The sequence below is a fragment of the Malaya genurostris genome, chromosome 2 (genome assembly GCF_030247185.1).
Source record: "Malaya genurostris strain Urasoe2022 chromosome 2, Malgen_1.1, whole genome shotgun sequence".
NCBI lineage: Eukaryota > Metazoa > Arthropoda > Insecta > Diptera > Culicidae > Malaya > Malaya genurostris.
In genome coordinates, this window is record NC_080571.1 from 82,524,936 (window position 1) to 82,543,509 (window position 18,574).

General features: G+C 35.6%; 1 protein-coding gene across 5 annotated transcripts in view; it reads right to left on the reverse strand.

Moving 5' to 3' along the window:
* The window catches only part of LOC131428323 (uncharacterized), a 374,248-nt gene that overhangs the window by 54,681 nt on the left and 300,993 nt on the right, over positions 1-18,574 (reverse strand). For 4 of the 5 annotated variants that reach the window (XM_058592213.1, XM_058592214.1, XM_058592212.1 and 1 more), the window contains exons 4-5: positions 18,105-18,299; positions 3,672-4,255 (exon numbers count right to left, since the gene is read on the reverse strand). In XM_058592213.1, coding sequence (XP_058448196.1) covers positions 3,672-4,255; positions 18,105-18,299 — 779 coding nt within the window. The remainder of the gene's footprint in view (positions 1-3,671; positions 4,256-18,104; positions 18,300-18,574) is intronic. The other variant, XM_058592216.1, reaches the window with a different exon arrangement.

The following is an 18,574-nucleotide window of genomic DNA, read 5'->3' on the forward strand; positions in this document are numbered from 1 at the left end:
CCGGACAAAAAATCTAGATGATAAATTGCTCGTTCGTGATTTGGCACACCAGTTTGAATTATTGAACGCATCGTGTTTTCGGCTGTACGTTTCACGGATGGAGATCAATTTGAAGGCTGACCCGAAACAATTTTGGTCTCATCTGCGAAATAAAACTTCTCCCCGTGGAATTCCTGTCAGTGTCCACTATCGTCACCAATCTTCGTCGACAGTTTTGGATTCAGCCAACCTATTCTCGTCATTCTTTCAAAGCGTGCTAAGTAATAACTCACCGCCTTTGTCAGAATCGTACCTGAGTAGTTTGCCGACGTATTCTTTGAGTATACCTGCTACTGCTTTTACTGAACGCGAGGTGTACAACAATCTACGACAAGTCGAGGGATCGAAAGGGCCAGGATCTGACGGGTTACCTCCGACGCTCGTGAAGGAATGTTCTTCTGCTTTGGCTTTACCTGCATCTCTGCTTTTCAACCGCTCGCTTGCCGAGCACTATTTTCCAGCGAAGTGGAAAGAAGTTGTAATTGTTCCTGTTCACAAAACTGGAAACGTGCACGATGTCACCAATTATAGAGGAATTTCTATCCTAAGCTGTTTACCAAAAGTATTCGAACGCATGGTGTTGGATGTTCTTTACCCATCAGTAAAGCACATTATCTCCACTGATCAGCATGGGTTTGTCAAAAAGCGGTCTACTACCACCAATTTAATGAGCTACGTTTCTTTATTGATAGACAAACTTGAAAAACGACAACAAATCGATGCGGTGTATTTTGATTTTTCAAAAGCATTCGACCGTGTTTCTCATCAGTTCGCTGTGGAAAAATTGAGGCGTAGTGGATTCCCTGTTTGGTTAACCAATTGGATTCTATCATATCTCACGGATCGTAATGCTTCCGTACGAATCGGATCTGCACTCTCGGATTCATTTCACGTTACTTCGGGTGTACCGCAAGGGAGCCATCTCGGACCACTTCTTTTCTTGTTATTTGTGAACGATCTTTACAGTGAATTGTCGTCATTTAAAGTAACGTATGCTGACGACCTCAAAATTTATCGCATCATTACAAGCCTTGTGGATTGCTGTGCTCTACAAATGGATATTGACCGAATCCTTGATTGGTGTGACAGAAACGGCATGACAGTAAACGTTAAGAAATGTAATGTGATCACTTTCTCACGGGCACAGTCTCCAATTATTTTCGAATACTCCATGATGATGGCTTCAGTTGAACGAGTTTCGTCTATTAAAGACTTGGGCATTATTCTCGATTGCAAGCTCCGTTTCATCGAACAGTTTTCATTCGTTACTGCGAAGCCCTATGCAGTTTTGGGACTAATCAAACGAAACACTCAAAACTTCAACGACGTGTACTGCCTCAAAACAGTTTACATCGCACTAGTACGCAGTATTCTGGAGTATGGAGTTACAATTTGGGCTCCGTATCACGGTGTTCACATCGATCGGATCGAAAGGGTGCAGAAGTGCTTCGTCCGATTCGCACTCCGAAGACTACCTTGGATAAATCGTCCTCAACTACCTCGTTACGAGAATCTCTGTGCTCTCATCAACCTACCTACTTTACAAAACAGACGAATACTCCTTCAACAACTCTTCGTGTTCGATCTACTAAATGACAACATTGATTGCCCCATACTACTGGAAAGAATTAATTTTAACGTTCCGGGAAGATCATTGCGAAGAACGGATTTTCTTCGTCGCTCACTTCATCGCACACAGTATGGCCAAAACAACCCAATGGATGTCTATTGTCATCGTTTCAATACCGTGTATCATTTATTTGATTTTGATATGAGCAAAGACACATTCAAATCGAAAATTATATTTTTAAGTTAACATAAGTGTGTAGCAATAAAGTAAAAGTCTGTGCGATAGGTCACCTCTAGTCGAAGACAATAAAGAAATAAAATTGGTTCCACACATTTCCACATCTTCGAAATATTGATACTTGAATATGTAGTAATGTGATATGTGTAATTAAATTGCTCAAAAACTTTTCAGTTTGTGAACATAAACATATGCAGTCTTTGACAAAAATATGTATTTTGATAATTAAAATATATAATTGTAGAACATCCGAAAATTCTAAAAATTCATTGAAAACAGTTATGATGGAAATACTTGATTTTTGTGGTCCCTAATAAACAGTACATCATATCTCGACACCAATGCATTTTAAATTATTTATGACTTTTGCACGTTTTTCTTGTTTGAACATGATCTACAATTTTTCAAAAGAAATAAATGCTTTATCTCGTATTGTATGCAAAATATTTTTTTAACTCAATTAATGCCAACTTTAATTATATTAAAAGAAGCGGACTATTTAAAAAATTCTGAAGACATGAGAGCTCCAAAATTAACCCCTGAAGCATACACAAAAAACGCGTGTTTTGACATGATTGGGGCCACTGTGCATTGGGGAGATTTTACTGCAATAAAATGGCGGATTTTTATCTGAAAAATTGTAATTTTGACTTTTAATATCCACCTAGAATTACATAAATTCAACAAAAAAGCAAACAAAACCGTTGGGGTTTAGAAATACATCAACTATTCTAACTATTCTGCTTTGATTTGTTCACTTCTGATTAGTACTCCTTCACCGCCTTATTTTTCAATATTTTTCTTCGAAAAAATTACTAAATGTTATTCGAATGATGCTTTTTATTATGCAAAACATTTGAATCTATTTTTTTGGAATGATAGATTTAAAATAAAATCTCAAAAATAGTGTTATTTTTCATCCGTTAAACCCTACCCCACCCTTGAAATGAAGTTTCATTACAGTTGCGGATTCAAGATTTGAAACACATTTGCAACAATCCGTTATTTCAGAATGACATAAATTAAGCTAGAGGTTTTGGATAGTAGTATCAACCTTTAAATTCGAATTTTTTCGAATGTTGTTGAACTGTTAAGTAGTTTCAGTGGCAGATTAATGTAAACTGCTAAGGAACAGTTAAGTCGAAAACGAAACGTAGAAAATGAAAACTTTGATAACAAAGCAGTTTTCAATCGAAATTACTAAAGCAATTTGGCAAAACCGAAGTCAGTTTTCCGAAGCACCGAATGAAAAAAAAGGCTGCATTTGGAAAGTTTGCCATAATAAATCCCCACTTCAAATGGGTGGGACCAAATTGAAAATACCTCAAACTCGTAAGCAGTTTCTAGTATGTGGTAATCGCATGTCTAGTCCAGAACCAGCTACTGAAAACGAATTTACCTGCGACGAAAAAAAAAACCGGGCTCGGTGTGGTCGGAAAATGCCACTCCTACCAGTCAACCAGCGCTACCTGTTAGGAACTATTAGCCGAAGCAATAAAAGTGTCAGCGACATTCAACCGAAACTTGTTCGGAATGTAGTTCCGAATGTCTGCTAGCAAAGAAATTACTCTCGTTGCAATATTTCAACGTCGGAACCAGTGTTGATATTTATTGAAAAAGTTTTCTTCGACTGCCACCGTTCACCTCGTCGGATGGCTGGATGGTGATTCTTGGCCGGGCGATTTTAGTCGATCGTATTACGAACTACCAAATCGAATCCCTAAACTCCCCGTATTTAACTGTGATAAATTTTACAAATCTGTGAAAAGTGTCACACCTGTGAGAACCACTTTCAAAAACACCTCCTCCAACGACTTGCACTTACCTGTGCCGATGATTGCAGCTGCTGCTGATGCAGATGCAGATGCTGTTGGGTGTGCTGGTGATGCTGCTGCTGTTGTTGCTGCTGCTGCTGTTGTTCGTTTTTCCACAGTTTTCCACCCTTCAGTATGCCACTGATTGCCTGTGCCGTACTGAGCGGTTTGTGCTTTCCCAGCTCGTAGTGGCTGTTCGCCAGACTTCCACTCGAAGACTGTTGGCTGATCTCTGCCCCAGTTCCGCCGATTGCCGCATTTTGTTGTTTCTGTAGATGCAGCTGTTGGAGCAGTTGTTGCTTCTGCTGCAGTGTGCGAAGGTCGTTGCTGTTGTTGTTGTTGTTGTTGCTGAGATTGCTGGAAGCGGTCGAAGCCGGTACCGCCGTCGAACCAGTTTCGTTCGTCGATGTCACTGCAACGATAGAAACCACCGGCGAATGTTCCGATGTGATGTCAGTAGGTTGGGTCTTTTGGACGATCCGCCGCTCGGTGACGGTGGTCATCGTGATGGTTTCGACGATGTAACGCTGCTGATTTGGCACCTGCGACGCGACACTCGACACCGCACCGGCCGACTGACTCTTATCGTCATCACCTGCACGGTTTTTTTTGGTGGGAGATGTTTGGCGGGGGAAGGAAAAGCCACACCATCGAAGCGGAAGGTGGCGATAATTAATTAAGTGCAATTTTCCATAATCCATCATTTTCGCACGTGCACCAACCACGACCCCGGTGTTTTGATGGGGGTTGGGGGAAGAATTAGCGCAGTTTGTCGTGTTAGTTCGGGTTTATTTTTGTTGTGTGTGGTCAGTTTTTCGTAGGACCCAACGTGTAGATTGGTGGTGGTGGTGGTGGTTGTGTTTTTGGGGCAGACCGACCACGCACGCAGGCCATGCAAATACAGAGGAGAAGAGCATTCAGTTATTCGGATAATTGTCAGCCCAGGATCCGGGGAGCGACCTAGTGTCGAAAATAGCGATCATAACTTAACTGCACTACTGAAGCAGGATGTTGACAATTCTAAATTTGTGCCACATACTTGAGCATGCTGTACGTTAAATTATAAGTGCACTACTACCGAGTATCGATGGGTGAGCGTGAAGTGCAGCAAACGGTGCGGAATGGGCGATAATAAAAGCGTGATTAATGGGAAACTGCATCGGACACGAAATGTTCTGTGGAAGTGGGAGAAGCAGCAAAATTTCTATCGCTTCTTTAAAAAGCCCGCAAGGAAAATAGCTATAACAATTGAGGTAATGGTTTCGGGTGCCGTTAAAAGTATTGAAATAAATATTCGATCCGAATAAAATAAGACTTTGAACCTTCGTGCTGATTACATTAAATTTTATGCTTAAAAGTTGTCATTGAACACTGAATATTATTGGTTTCTAACCTTTTTATATCGCTGACCCTCTTAGAACCATAATAGCTTCATTTTGTTCCGCTGTGAATGTGTTTATCCAAGTAGCAAATGTGACTTATTGAAGTTTCAATTGGTTTAGAATTGTTATGTATGTTATATTTCTGTTATATTGAAATCGGTTGTGCAATTTATCACTGTTAAGTTTCACAATAAGATCAAAAAAATCAGAGTAAAACAATTTTTACTACATCTAAAAGAATTGTGTAGCAAATTACCGGCAGCTATAGAAGTTCTGCAAAAAATTTCACATCTTCATAACAATTGTGCAACTTATCAGAAGATTTAAAAACGGTTGTCATAATTGTATCGGACACAATATACGACGAAATTACTATAAATCTCTTATGGAAGAAAAAATTGCAAAATGATGCGCTCTGCAAGGCACGGATCAAAAGTAAACCAAGTTAACACTCCTAATACCAAGCCTAAATAAGTTACGCGGAGCACCAAGCCTCAAAAAAAGTTGGAACGGATAAGTTTGAGCTACCATAGCTCAGTTGTTACTTGACCAATTTCGATAAATTTTACACCCTCGAATTTTGTGAAGTTTGAAGATTATTATAAATATGTCATTTTTGACGATCACTTAGGAAAAACTAATGAAAATCTGACTTTTCACGTTCCTCCAAGTTTTTTTTCAAGCTCAAAATATGCCCTATCTGCATTCATGCGCCACCTGCATCGCGAATAGGATAATGAGAACTTCAACTTCACCGAGTCATAACTTTGTTGTTAGTCAACCGATATTCGAAATTTGTTCACCATTGGAAAGGTACTACTTCCAGAAACAAAATACACTGAAAAAAACGGAAAATAGGGTTGAATACCAAAAGTTATAATGAAAACTGTAGACATATGACCTCAGAAAAGGTGAGACTTTTCATAATGATCGTGAATATTTCGAAATTCAAAACGATGACCTATATATTTTTACACATCAATCGATTGCTAGTGATACCAGCTACCATATTCGCCCGACTACCATTCTTGCACTATTAAAAGGAAACCTTAAAAATCGATAAATTTATATATATATATATATATATATATATATATATATATATATATATATATATATATATATATATATATATATATATATATATATATGAATTTTTCATTTTTTTTCACATGTTTGTATATAACTCAAAAATTAAAGCGATGACATGTACATTTTTCTACTCCAAAATATTGGAATCATTACTAGAAACAATGTATTGATGAACAAAATTATATATCCGTTCAAAGAATCTCAAGAAATTTGGTACAAATACAGAGACTTTTTATTATTGGGAAAATATTGCCAAACAAAATCAAAAAAACTTTTAAATTATATGACATATATTTTTTCATTATTTAAGTTGGAAATTTATTATGAACAAAATTTATAAAAAAAAACTGAAACTTGGATTTCACTGACAGTCTTAAAAATTCTGGTAAATATACCTAAAATCTAAAAATAATTATAGTTTTGCATTGCATTACAGATCTCAACAATTTTTATGCACAACTCAAACGCAATTGATAACTACTAAAATTCTGATTTTGTTTTAGATGTGCCTTAGAATCTCAGAAAATAGGTAGAAGATAGGAAATTTTAAAATTTCCGAGTTAAATTGCATTGCACAGTGGTCCGGATCCACAATTTAGGGGGACAAGAACATTTGTGGCTTAACCTTATACTTAAGAGCTATGATGTCTTCAAAACAAATGATCAGTGAAAGATAAGCCATATTTTGATGTACATGGTATTAGGGTGGCTCTTATTATATAGGTGATCCAAAAATTATTTTTCAGATGTGTTGAGATAGAGGACTGCATCCTTCAGCAAAATTGTAGATAAACTTATATCGAGCAGCATTGCTGAAGACACCATTGTGGTATCTCCAAACGTTTTAGTGTTACAGCTACTAGGGTGTTCCTAAAAAAAACAGATATTTTGCTGTAACATTTTTATTTTTCACTTTTCGTATTAGATATTTTTGAACATTGTTGAAACCAATTTTTTGACATTCAGGTAGCGTTTGGGATTTTTCATTGAAAAATACTCTAGTAACTGTACTGTAAGGCATTTATTAGCTACATATGAAAATGAGGTATTTTTGTCTTCTAGAGTGTTAAAACTAATTCAGGTGAATATTCGGGAAGATGAAGTTCACTCACGTTTGTTGTTACTCTATTTGATAATGTTATTACACAGATTATCTGACTTTAAAAGCAATCGTTTGAATACATCCTCCAGACTCAATAAACGATTGAATTTTCCTATACTTGTGTATTGATTAATTTCGACTTTCTTGCGCTTTCTTACCGAAAGTCGAGAGCATGAGTCATCTCAAATTTTTTTTTTTGAAAAAAGACGACTCTCTGGGACTTTTAATTTTAAGATTTCCGAAATCGAGCGTCGAGATCTTGTGTTATCTTGACATTTCAGGCAATTCTAAGATATTTGACATAAAAAATAAATTTCCGTTTTCAGTCAATTTAAAAAAAAAATTATTTTTGATGACACTAGATGTTATCGTTTCAGCTAATTTTAAGATATTTGGAATTGAAAAAAAATTGTCGATTTCGGAAATTTCATGTAAACCGATGACTTTTCAAAATGGAAAATTATCCAACTTTCACCATTATTTTTACGTTTCGTTTTAGACTCTTCAGTGCATAGCAGTTTATGTTGAACTGTTATGCCACCTGCAGTTCAACATAAACCGCCGAGGCTAAACCGAAACGTAACAATTGGTTATGTACTCTAGCACAAACAAGGTTAATTCCTAAATAACTTCCAATGCCGGCCGGCACCACTCACCCACCTACCGCTTTACGAAATTAAAGATGATTCCAAAATATTGGCACCCTACTGTTTAATTATACTACCATTATAATTAAACAGTAGGGTGCCAATATTTTGGAATCCAATGATAAAAATCCAATTACAAAAAATATTTTATGTTTTTGGTTAAAAAGTATTACCCTATATAATATGGAGTTTGAATGCTTTTTACTGAATGAATCCCTCACTTTGTTTTTCGAGACGAAGACAACTGTAAGCTGCGAGTAGATTGGTTGGTTGGTGCTAATCGCGAAGGCTGCCGCAAAATCAATATTTGAGGCGATTCCAGTTTCATAAGTACCTGGAATAGTGGAACTCACTTCACTGAGAAAGATGGCCTAACCGATCTGAGAACTGTTTCATTCTGTAGGTCAGTCACGTACCCAGCGGGGGGACCCAAAGGGCCCTGGCCTCTCCCGAAATCAAAAACATTTTATTATTTAGAATGTCTCAGACATGTGTTACAGAAATAAAAAGACAGTGAACGTAATGAAATGTAATACAATATCAGTTCCAGTGGGAAAGTTTAAAGTGTATGTTAAAAACAGCCGTGAAAGCCGAGAATTAGGTACATAACCCAAGTATCAATTAAAACTTGTTATAATTGGCATGTTTCACAATTGCTTCATATCGGTTATTTTTATTAGATATGTTAGACAATTGATTCAACAGGTTTTTGTAAAGAATGTAAAATTCATTCATATTACTGCTTGTGAAACCAACTTAAAAAATCATACAAAATTGTTTGAAGAGTATCATTCCTTTTTTATATGAGAATAAGAGAAATATGAGAAAGGCTGGTGGATAAAAACAGGTTTTACATAATTTCGTGAGATGTTTTGTGCTAAATTCGTAATCCTACTTCTTCTGAATTGTAAAACAAGTATATGACAAGGGGCTGGGGTCCACTAGGAGATTGATAGTACCTATTAGCTCTCTCCGGATAGTACCAGCCTAGATGCCGTGTGGAATCCGGCGGAAAAAAATGAACCAAGAATAGATCCACTGGGTTCCTGCTTCCATGTCGTAAAAGGCGACAATTGCAGGAGTTTCTTTTTCCTTTCAGTTATCAGATATTTTCAATGTTTTACTTCTGATTACTCTATTTTACTAAATCATCTTTTTATTCAACCTATCAATTTCCGTCTAGCTTTGGAGAAAAGTTTTATTAGGAATGATTTCTTCTTCCATGTTATTGATTGTCTTTCAGGATTATAAAATGAACGATAAAAATCAACCATTGCGCAAATCCGTTTATATTACAAGGTTAATAACAGAGATAACATATATCGGTATATTGAATACATAGTAAAAAACACTTGATATTAATATTTCAAACAGTAAATTAATATTTTTCTCGGTAGCCGGCTGCCCAGATCAACAAATAGAACCAATTAATAATTTTAATAAATAATTAAAATAATAAAGCGGAAATAATAAAGAATCAAGACGCGTGTGAAATCTGTTGACCTTTGTTTGGTGATTTAAAATGATTTTATAATAACTGTTTAGAATATTTCAATGCAATGAATCAACTTTTGTGTCTAAATCCTATTCGCTCGTTTATTTTGTATCACGTAGTTTCATTTATAAAAACGTGCTTAATCCACCTAGCAGTGAGATGATACCTTTTTTTATCAATCCGAATATGTTTTTTTTGCATGACTAAAAAAACGCGAAAGGTAGATGCATAAACGAGTGACTGCATACTCGACAGCCGACTGTCCGGAGTTTTGTCAATTTCGGAGATTGACTGTTTCGTGCATTATATTGCCAGCACAAAGTAACACATAAAACGATAATACTTTAAAACATTCTTGGTAGCCGGCTACCCAGAGCAATAAACACATGATAACATTATTAAAACATTTACTAACAAAGTATCCTCTCCTGTGATGCATGTGGGAATGCAGAGGATTCCTCGGTTCCTAGTAGCAACATGCATCGAACTAACAATCCTTTCCCTCCCAAGTAGATCTGCATTCGGACGTGGCCGGCGTCGGTATTGATCAGCATGCATGGTTCAATACAGTTTGCACAGTGTGAAACAATGTGTTATTCCCAAACATGTTGCTTCAAAAAATCATTTTGCAATCTCAATTGATCCAGATCAATAACGGAGTAGCAACACACGGGCGGTCTCTAATGCTAATTCTAATGCTAATTGTAAAACAAGTATATGACAGATTTTCGAGTGGAATTTACAAATAGAAAATTCAAATAATTTTCGCATTCTGAACATTCCGAAATAATTCTAAGTTTGTGAAATATAAATTTTAATATTCTGTCGAATATAATTGATGTCGTTTAGGATAGCCGAAAATTTAAGAGATATGATTTTGTTCTTTATTGCTTGTAGAACAAAAATCAAGAGATGTATTATTTTTAAATTCTAACACATTCCTTATTGTATAAAGCCATTGAAATTATTTAAAATTTTTGTATTATAACAAAATTTATGTTATTACATCTCTTTGAAATATATGAAATCAACACGGATGGCAATTTTAAAATTTTGAAATTTCCGATCTTCTACCGATTTTTTTGAGATTCTACGAAAAACCTAAAACAAAATCAGAATTTTAGTAGTTATCAATTGCGTTTAGGTTGTGCATAAAAATTGTTTAAATCTTTTGTGCAGTACAAAAATATGATAATTTTTAGAGTTTAGGTATATTTACAAAAATTTTTAAGATTGTCAGTGAAATACAAGTTTCAGTTTTTTTTGTGAATTTTATACGTAATAAATTTCAAACTAAAATAATGAAAAATTATATGTCATATAAATTAAAAGTTTTGTTTTGATTTTGTTTGGCCAAATTTTCCTAATAATAAAAATTTTCTGTATTTGTACCAAATTTCTTGAGATTCTTTGAACAGATATATAATTTTGTTCATCAATACATTGTTTCTGGTAATGATTCTTGGAGTAGAGTAATATTTTGGAGTAGAAAAATATACATGTCATCGCTTTAATTTTTGAGTTATTTACAAACATGTGAAAAAAATGAAAATTTGACATGTATTTATAAATTCATCGATTTTTTAAGGTTTTCTTTTAATAGTGCAAGAATGGTAGTTGTGCGAAAATTGTAGCTGGTATCACTAGCAATCGATTGATGTGTAAAAATATATAGGTCATCGCTTTAAATTTCGAGATATTTACGATCATTGTAAAATATCTCACCTTTTCTGAGGTCATCTATCTACAGTTTTTATTTTAACTTCGGGTAGACAACCCTATTTTTCGTTTTTCTTAGTGCATTTTATTTCTGGAAGTAATACCTTTCCAATGGTGAACAAATTTCGAAAATCGGTTGACTAACAACAAAGTTATGACTCGGTAAATTTGAAGTGTTCAATATTTTCTATGCGACGTTGATGCCAAAGGAAAGAAAATAGGAAAGCGGATAGGGCATATTGGGCGCGAAAAATCCAGAAAAGACTTTTTTTATGCGATGTAAAATACCCCAAAAGAGCACGTGAGACTCCCGAGCATGCCATGTGAAACGAGCATCCACAGTATCCACGGCAAACTACTGAATCAATACCGGTAATGACTTGACTGCATTTAGCACAATTTTTCTCCATGTTCATCCAGGGAAGCGCCTTTGATTAGGCTATACACCAAGCAGATGAAGTATGCGAAGAACTCGATCAAGACGATAGCTTATTGTTTAAACCACAAAGCGACAGCAGCTGTACAAATAGCACCAGGCCCGTACCCAGGATTTCGTTTCGGGAGGGGCCCAAAGATAAAAAAATAATGTTACTGAAGATTGCTTATACAGCTAATTCTCGGTGTGTCTTTTACGGGTGTTTTTAACAGACACTTTAAACTTTTCCACTGAAACTGTTATTGTATTACATTATTGTCTGAGATCTTCTAAATAATTATATATCAGTTTTTGATTTCGGGAGGGGCCCGGGCCCCTTGGGCCCCCCCTCTGGGTACGTGACTGAATAGCACTAAGCACAGCACGAATAAACGTAAATCACTAGCCAATATGCAATTGATGGCCAAGAATAACACCTCACACAGATTCAAACAGCATATAGTCAATCACCAGTTGAAATATGAACTATATAAAGATGCGGAAAACAGTTTAAATTGCAAAAAAACGGACTTTTAAAAACACAACAAACTTAATTGAACAGTGTTCCCAGGTGTTTATTGAGATTCGTTTAAAAACAGCTGAGCTATGACAGCTCGAAGTTACCGTTCCAACTTTTTTTGAGGCTTGTTGTTTGGAGTGTTAACTTGTGTTGGTAATTTGTGTATTACGTACATTTTATTTGGTACGTATGTCATAGATCTATGTATTCATATATGCAGTGCAAGCAGTTTATCAAAGTGGCTTGCACGATTGAGTTTCGACAATAATTTATTCTAAAATGAATGTTAAGCCTGACTTTTTGCTTAAATATCAGTTTTGAACAGTTTTTCACGGACGTTTGAAGGTAAATTGCTTACATTTTTTTAATGTAGATTTTAATTTCGTAATAAAAAAAGTTATCTACACTGCTTCAATGCATTTGTATTAGATTGCGCTACACAAAATAAGCAAAACTAAATATTTTCTGTTACAAAAGCAGTTTTCCGGAACAATAGATAGTTTTACGACAACATTCCATATCCATTGCCTTTCGCGTGTTAAATTGAAGATTCCTATTTTGCGGGTTTACTTATACTTAGGAGGTACGTAAATCTTTATATCGCAATAATTTCTTCAAGACGAAATCCATTTAGGAATGTGTTTGTTGCTAATCAAATGTGTTGGTGGAAGTAAGCTGAAACTGAAATAATTTTTCTCGAGCAGTTTTCAGAAAAACGGAAAAGTTCATGACTAAGCTTTTCACCTTTCTAGAATTGCAATTCTAAACAGAATAAACTGATTTATTTATTTTTCAACTGCATGGAATTTTTATTGATTAAAATCAGGAAAATAAGTGCAGGAATTTGTTTTTACGCACACATTGTTGACATTACTCGTACGTTTGCAACTTGCTATAAAAAATAAGTTTCCACTGAGTCCGCATAGTTTTGGTAGGTGCTGTGTGGAATTTACCAAGAGATAATCGCAAGTTGACAATTCTCGCAGAAAATCAAATCGATGATCCGACTTGATGGTTCTCATACTAGGGTATAATATTTCAAAACCCTTGTGTGGAACATTCACAGACATTTTCATAGACACAACTAATACAAAGGTATATGCACATAGTTAGAATGAGCGGCAAAAGTAAAATGATTCTATCTCATTTATCCACTGCCCATACAGAACCGGATCGCGAAACGAGAATAAGCGACCGTTTGTTGCTTCAGAGAGAATCCTCACAGCAGCGCGCTAATCTTTGATTCTCAGACAGGTCATCGAGAGAAATTCGCTCTCGCACTGGTGTATATTCTATGTTAAATGAGCCATGCCGGATTTTGGTTGCTGCGATGATATCCGTCTCTCTTTGATGGCACAGATTGAATCGTGTGATGAGTTGCTAGAGAGCGTTTTTTGATACGATAAAAGCCATTCTTGCTCATAGTTATTTATTACCGCTTGAGCAACTTGTTTTTGCAACTCGAGCACATGGGCTTATCAAAGTAATAGTTGGAGTAGTTCCTATCATAAAGGTCGGGCCCGCTAAGATGAATAATGTTGTTGTTATTGTTGTTTAATTCAACTAGAAGATTTAAACTGATGACAAAAAACCAATACGTAGAACATTTCTTTCCGAAGTATTAACATGTTAACATTAGTTTGATCAAAATTGTCTGAAAATTTGAAAATTCTTTGAATATGCGTTTTTTATACACCATTCCGATGATTCTCATAGAAAATAATAGACTGTTATTTTTACAGAAATTGGTGAACAATCATCGAAACACTTTAATTCGAAGATGCTTGAAAATTTCTGGCGCTTAATTCTCCAATATGAAGCATTATCATTTTTTTATGTGCAGAATATTTTACAAGATCCATGTTTGTGTTAAGAGCAGTTGTATTGAAAATCAAATGTGAAACTTGCTCATTAGAAATTATGTTTGTTTTGTTTTTGTAAATGTCATTCCATTTCTTGTTTACATTACGGAATAACTCAAGGAGCAAGACGTACGAGTAATGTCAACAATGTGTGCGCAAGAACAAATTCCTACGCTTCTTTTCCTGATTTTAATCAATAAAACTTCCATATAGTTTAAAAATTCAGCTTAGAACTGCAATTCAAGACAGGTAAAAATCTTAGCCTAAAACTCTTTCGTTTTTCTGAAAACTGAACGAGAAAAAATATTTCTGCTTACTTCTACTAACACATTTGATCAGCAATGCACACATTACTAATATAGATTTTCTGTTGCAGAAATTATTGCGAAATAAAAATTTAGGGGAAAATGGGGTAAAACGCACCCCCGAGGCATAATGCACCTTTTGCTTTTCTCAAAAGTAACCAATTTTTTCACTGAAATTTCAATGAAACTGAAAGTCCGCCATAACAACAGATTACTATGAAATTTTGGTACCGATGGTTCAATCATATCTGGATAACTTTTAAAAAATGAATTATATCTCTGTTATGAATAATTTTTTATGTTTCTAGGGTGAGAAAGACGATTTTAATTTTGTAACGAATAAACTTCTTCGCCTATCATTCGGGTTTCTAAAATTAGTTCTAATACAGATCATGTATTTGCAATTTTAGAGAAAAATCGTCAAATATATAGACTCATATTTTTGGGGGCAAAACGACCCGAATTGTGTGAGGCAAAATGCTCAAGAATTCGCTTACAAAAATTATCCATAAGTTATCAATTTAATGAATAATAGTGAACAATCTTCTACCTGACAAATATTTCGTCAACGAAAAGTCTAAAGCTTTCTTTAAATAAAAAGAAAAAGCTTTATGAGGGTGCATATTGCCCCGTGGTTGTCATGAGCTTTAATCCGTTGTTTTGATGGATGTTTACCCGTTGTTTAAGATCATCCTGCCTCTATGTTCAGATAATCGTATATTTTTCATGTTTTCCACAATCGAGCGTCATGCCCCGCATATTTTTCAATAGACAATTTTTAAGGGTTTTGGAAAATAAGATATTTCTTGTATTTTTCAATGCATTCAGTGAGTATTTGTACGTAATTTTGAGAAATAATGATTACGGAAGATAGTCATGCATGAAACTCTTCCGTGTTATTCTCTATAGTTAAGATATAGCTACATTTCCTTAGGGGGTGAATTTTACCCCATCTACCCCTACGTACCTTCCTTTAGCTAACCACAAAAAAGGAAGGTTTAATTTAACACGCAAAAGGCAATGGGTATGGAAGGTTTTCGTAAAACTATTTATTTTTCCGGAAAACTGCTTTTTAACAGAAAACATTTAGTTGTGTAGCGCAATCTAATATAAATCCGTTGAAGCAGTGTTGCTAACCTTTTTATTAGGGAATTTAAATCTACATTCATAAAATGTAAGAAATTTTCCATCAAACGTTGGTGAAAAATTGATCAAAACTGATATTTCATCCAAAAAGTCGGGCTTAACATTCATTTGAGAAAAAAATATTGCTGAAAAAGATACTTTGAAACTTAATCGTTCTAGCTTCTTTGATAAACTGGTTGCACTGCATAAATGAATACATAGATCTATGACAATCGTACCAAATAAAATGTACGTAATACACGAATTACCAACACAAGTTAACTTGGTTTACTCTTGATCCTTAAAGATATGTTGTACAACACAAACAGAAAAATTGCGCTTTTTCCATAACACTACAGTTACTAGAATTGTGATATAAACTAACTTGAAAAATGGCACAATCAGTAGAAAAATACAGAAAGTAACTTAACAAGAGTAAACATTCCTGAAGTGCTCCCCATATTTCACGAGGTACCCGATTTTTCGCTAAATGTTATTATTTTGTAGCATTAGTTCGTGAAATATTATATAAACATTCGAAATTTTGATACTATTTTTAATTACGTAAATATTTACATCCCTTTTCATTGTAATGCTTCCTGAAATTTAAGTTCTTTCTAGAATTGCACAAAATTTTGCAAATAGATAAACAACTATATTTGCCATAGAATGAAGAAAAATTTGTTTAAAAATGTTCTATTTTACTAAACTTTCTATTTGAATTTTCCAAAGAAATCGCAATTAAAGTACCTTCTTCACGCGATTTTTGTTTCTTGTAAATGTTAAAATGCTGCATCTATTATTGGTTTTCAGAACCAGCAAAAAGAAATTTTGTGCTCAAATATTGTTTTTTGCCTTTCTCATATACAGTGATGGCATTTCACTAGAGTGATACACCAGTGTGCTCCATATAAAGATGAAAGTTCACTTCTTCTCAGTGTCCATTAGACAGATTCGCTGGTTTCGTTACATAGTTGCAATCACATGTCATTTTTCTAATCAGTTTTCCCTGTTAGATACTGATCAAATTTAATTCACATTCGTTTCCTCGTTCCACGCTACGTATTTGACCGAATTTAAATGTCGTATTTTCCGGTTTGTGCTATTGAAAGCAGAGATGTCCATCTCCTCTGTGTGACGAAGAGAAAGTATAATTTCTTCCCTCGCACTGATAACATCATCGAGAGATCTTCTCATTCACACATATACACCACTGTTATATAAAGTGTGCACGCATCATGAGAGCGAGTGTTTATTTTCTTTCAACTCTAGCTCTGGATCACCCCAAATTGCTAGAGCACAGCTCTGAAATTTTCTGAGGTGGATGAAGATATTTTCTTCGAAGTATGCACGCCGGTGAGAACTCTGGTATACGGTTCGCATAAGAGAAGCGTGGGGCACGCATATTCAGCAATAGCTTAATTTATCGTTTAAATTTAGTTTTTCCTTGCTTCTAAAAAGATTGTCATAGCAAGGCATCTTTACCTTCTATAAATTTAAAAATTAAATCACAGAAGTGTTCGCTATCACGCACCAGTGATCACTTGGGTGTATTTAGGCGAGAGAGCGTGAGAGCGACTCACGTGAAGAGAATAAGTTTCCCTCGCGTCAGCTGCTTTAACCACAAGCACACACTCAAATTCTGTCTATTCGACACTGAGAAGAAGTGCACTTTCCTATTTGTGTGATGTTCGCTTTTTGCATCCCCTGCGTAGGTAAGAATCTTACACCAGGGTGTATCACTCTGGAGAGACGTCCTCGTGTAGTCGGTTTTGGAAGCGCCATCACTGATTTCAATGAGACTCTCTGGCAATGCAGACTTTGGCACAAAAAATCACTTAGCATTTTCGTATGACTGTTACAAAATAAGGCAACTTGTCGTAAAATATATTGAAAAATTCTAATTGAATCGCACACTGAAATACATTTATCCTAAAATTTTGAAATCGATTTAAATAAAAAAAATTAAGTGTGAAACTCAATTTGAATTTTGGGAATACGATATTTTCTTTGGAAAATTTGACCAACGACACTTTTTAGGAAGGTTTGTCAATTTTCGAATAAACTCATTTAAATAAAAGCTTTAAAAAAGTTTGTCCTTTTCAAAATACAGTCTACATCAATTTTGAAAAAAAACCATTCATACGAAATGCCTTTTTGTAACAAAACTTACATATTCATAATGTTGATTTGATATCAGCGAAGGTGAAGGTTAATTTTTTTATAACTGAATAAAATAAAATAAAATTAAAAATTTTCAAAATTAACCCAATTAGAGACCGAAACCCCTCAACCCAATTGTAGCCAATTCGAGTTTGACAAAAGTTTGCCGTGCAAAATGATTCGTGCCTAGAATGGATTCATGTTCTGTCGGGTCATGGATGCGCGGTGCGTTCCGTGAGTTTAGTTCCGAAAACTAAATATAAGACGTGCACTCGATGTGGATTATGGAAAAGAAATGCAGAATTTCACTCCTCCTCACTTCTCTGTTCACCAATTATTATCATTATTCACCGTCGGAGGCCGGGGTGGGGTAGGAACAAAAAATTTGCTTCATTCAATTCGTATTTCAAATGCAAATCGCGCCTCCGGGCGAAGATGATGAGATGCAGTTCGCTCGTTTGCGGTAGTGCAGCAGCGCGGTGAATTGTTGCATTGTCGAAACGATCACGATGTGCGGTTGATGATTGTGGTACCGCCGGATGGATGGTGCGAGGCGATTGAAGCTTGCTTGCCTGGGGTTCGGGAGGGACAGAAAAATAAAAACGTTCCTAGCTTACCTTGGGCGGCATCCTGTACCTGCTTGATGGTAAGGAATTTGGGCCGTTCCTCGCCGGCGATGATCTCCTTCTGGGTGATCCTCCGTTCCGGGGAGGATTTCTGGAGCGGCACCAGGGCGATCGGGAGGGTGGCATGCGGTGGTAGCGGCGCTTCCATCATCGGCGAAATGTCGTCCGAACATTGCGAGTCACATTCTGTTGGAAAGAGGGGCGGAAAAACAGAGAAAATAGAGATGGGAATAAGTTCGAGGTAAATTGAAATTAATTTCTATTCATGCAAGTGCTTCGTCGGACAGCATCCAACACACAACGCGGCTGAGCTGAACTCCGAAGAACTCGAGAAATTTGGCTAAATGTTTTGAATAATCTAAAGAATTTATGAGCAATTCATGAAATACGAATTATTTTTTAGTGTTGTTTTAGATTTTTATTGTGTCGTGAAATGTTATGTTCCTCGTGAATGCTTTTAA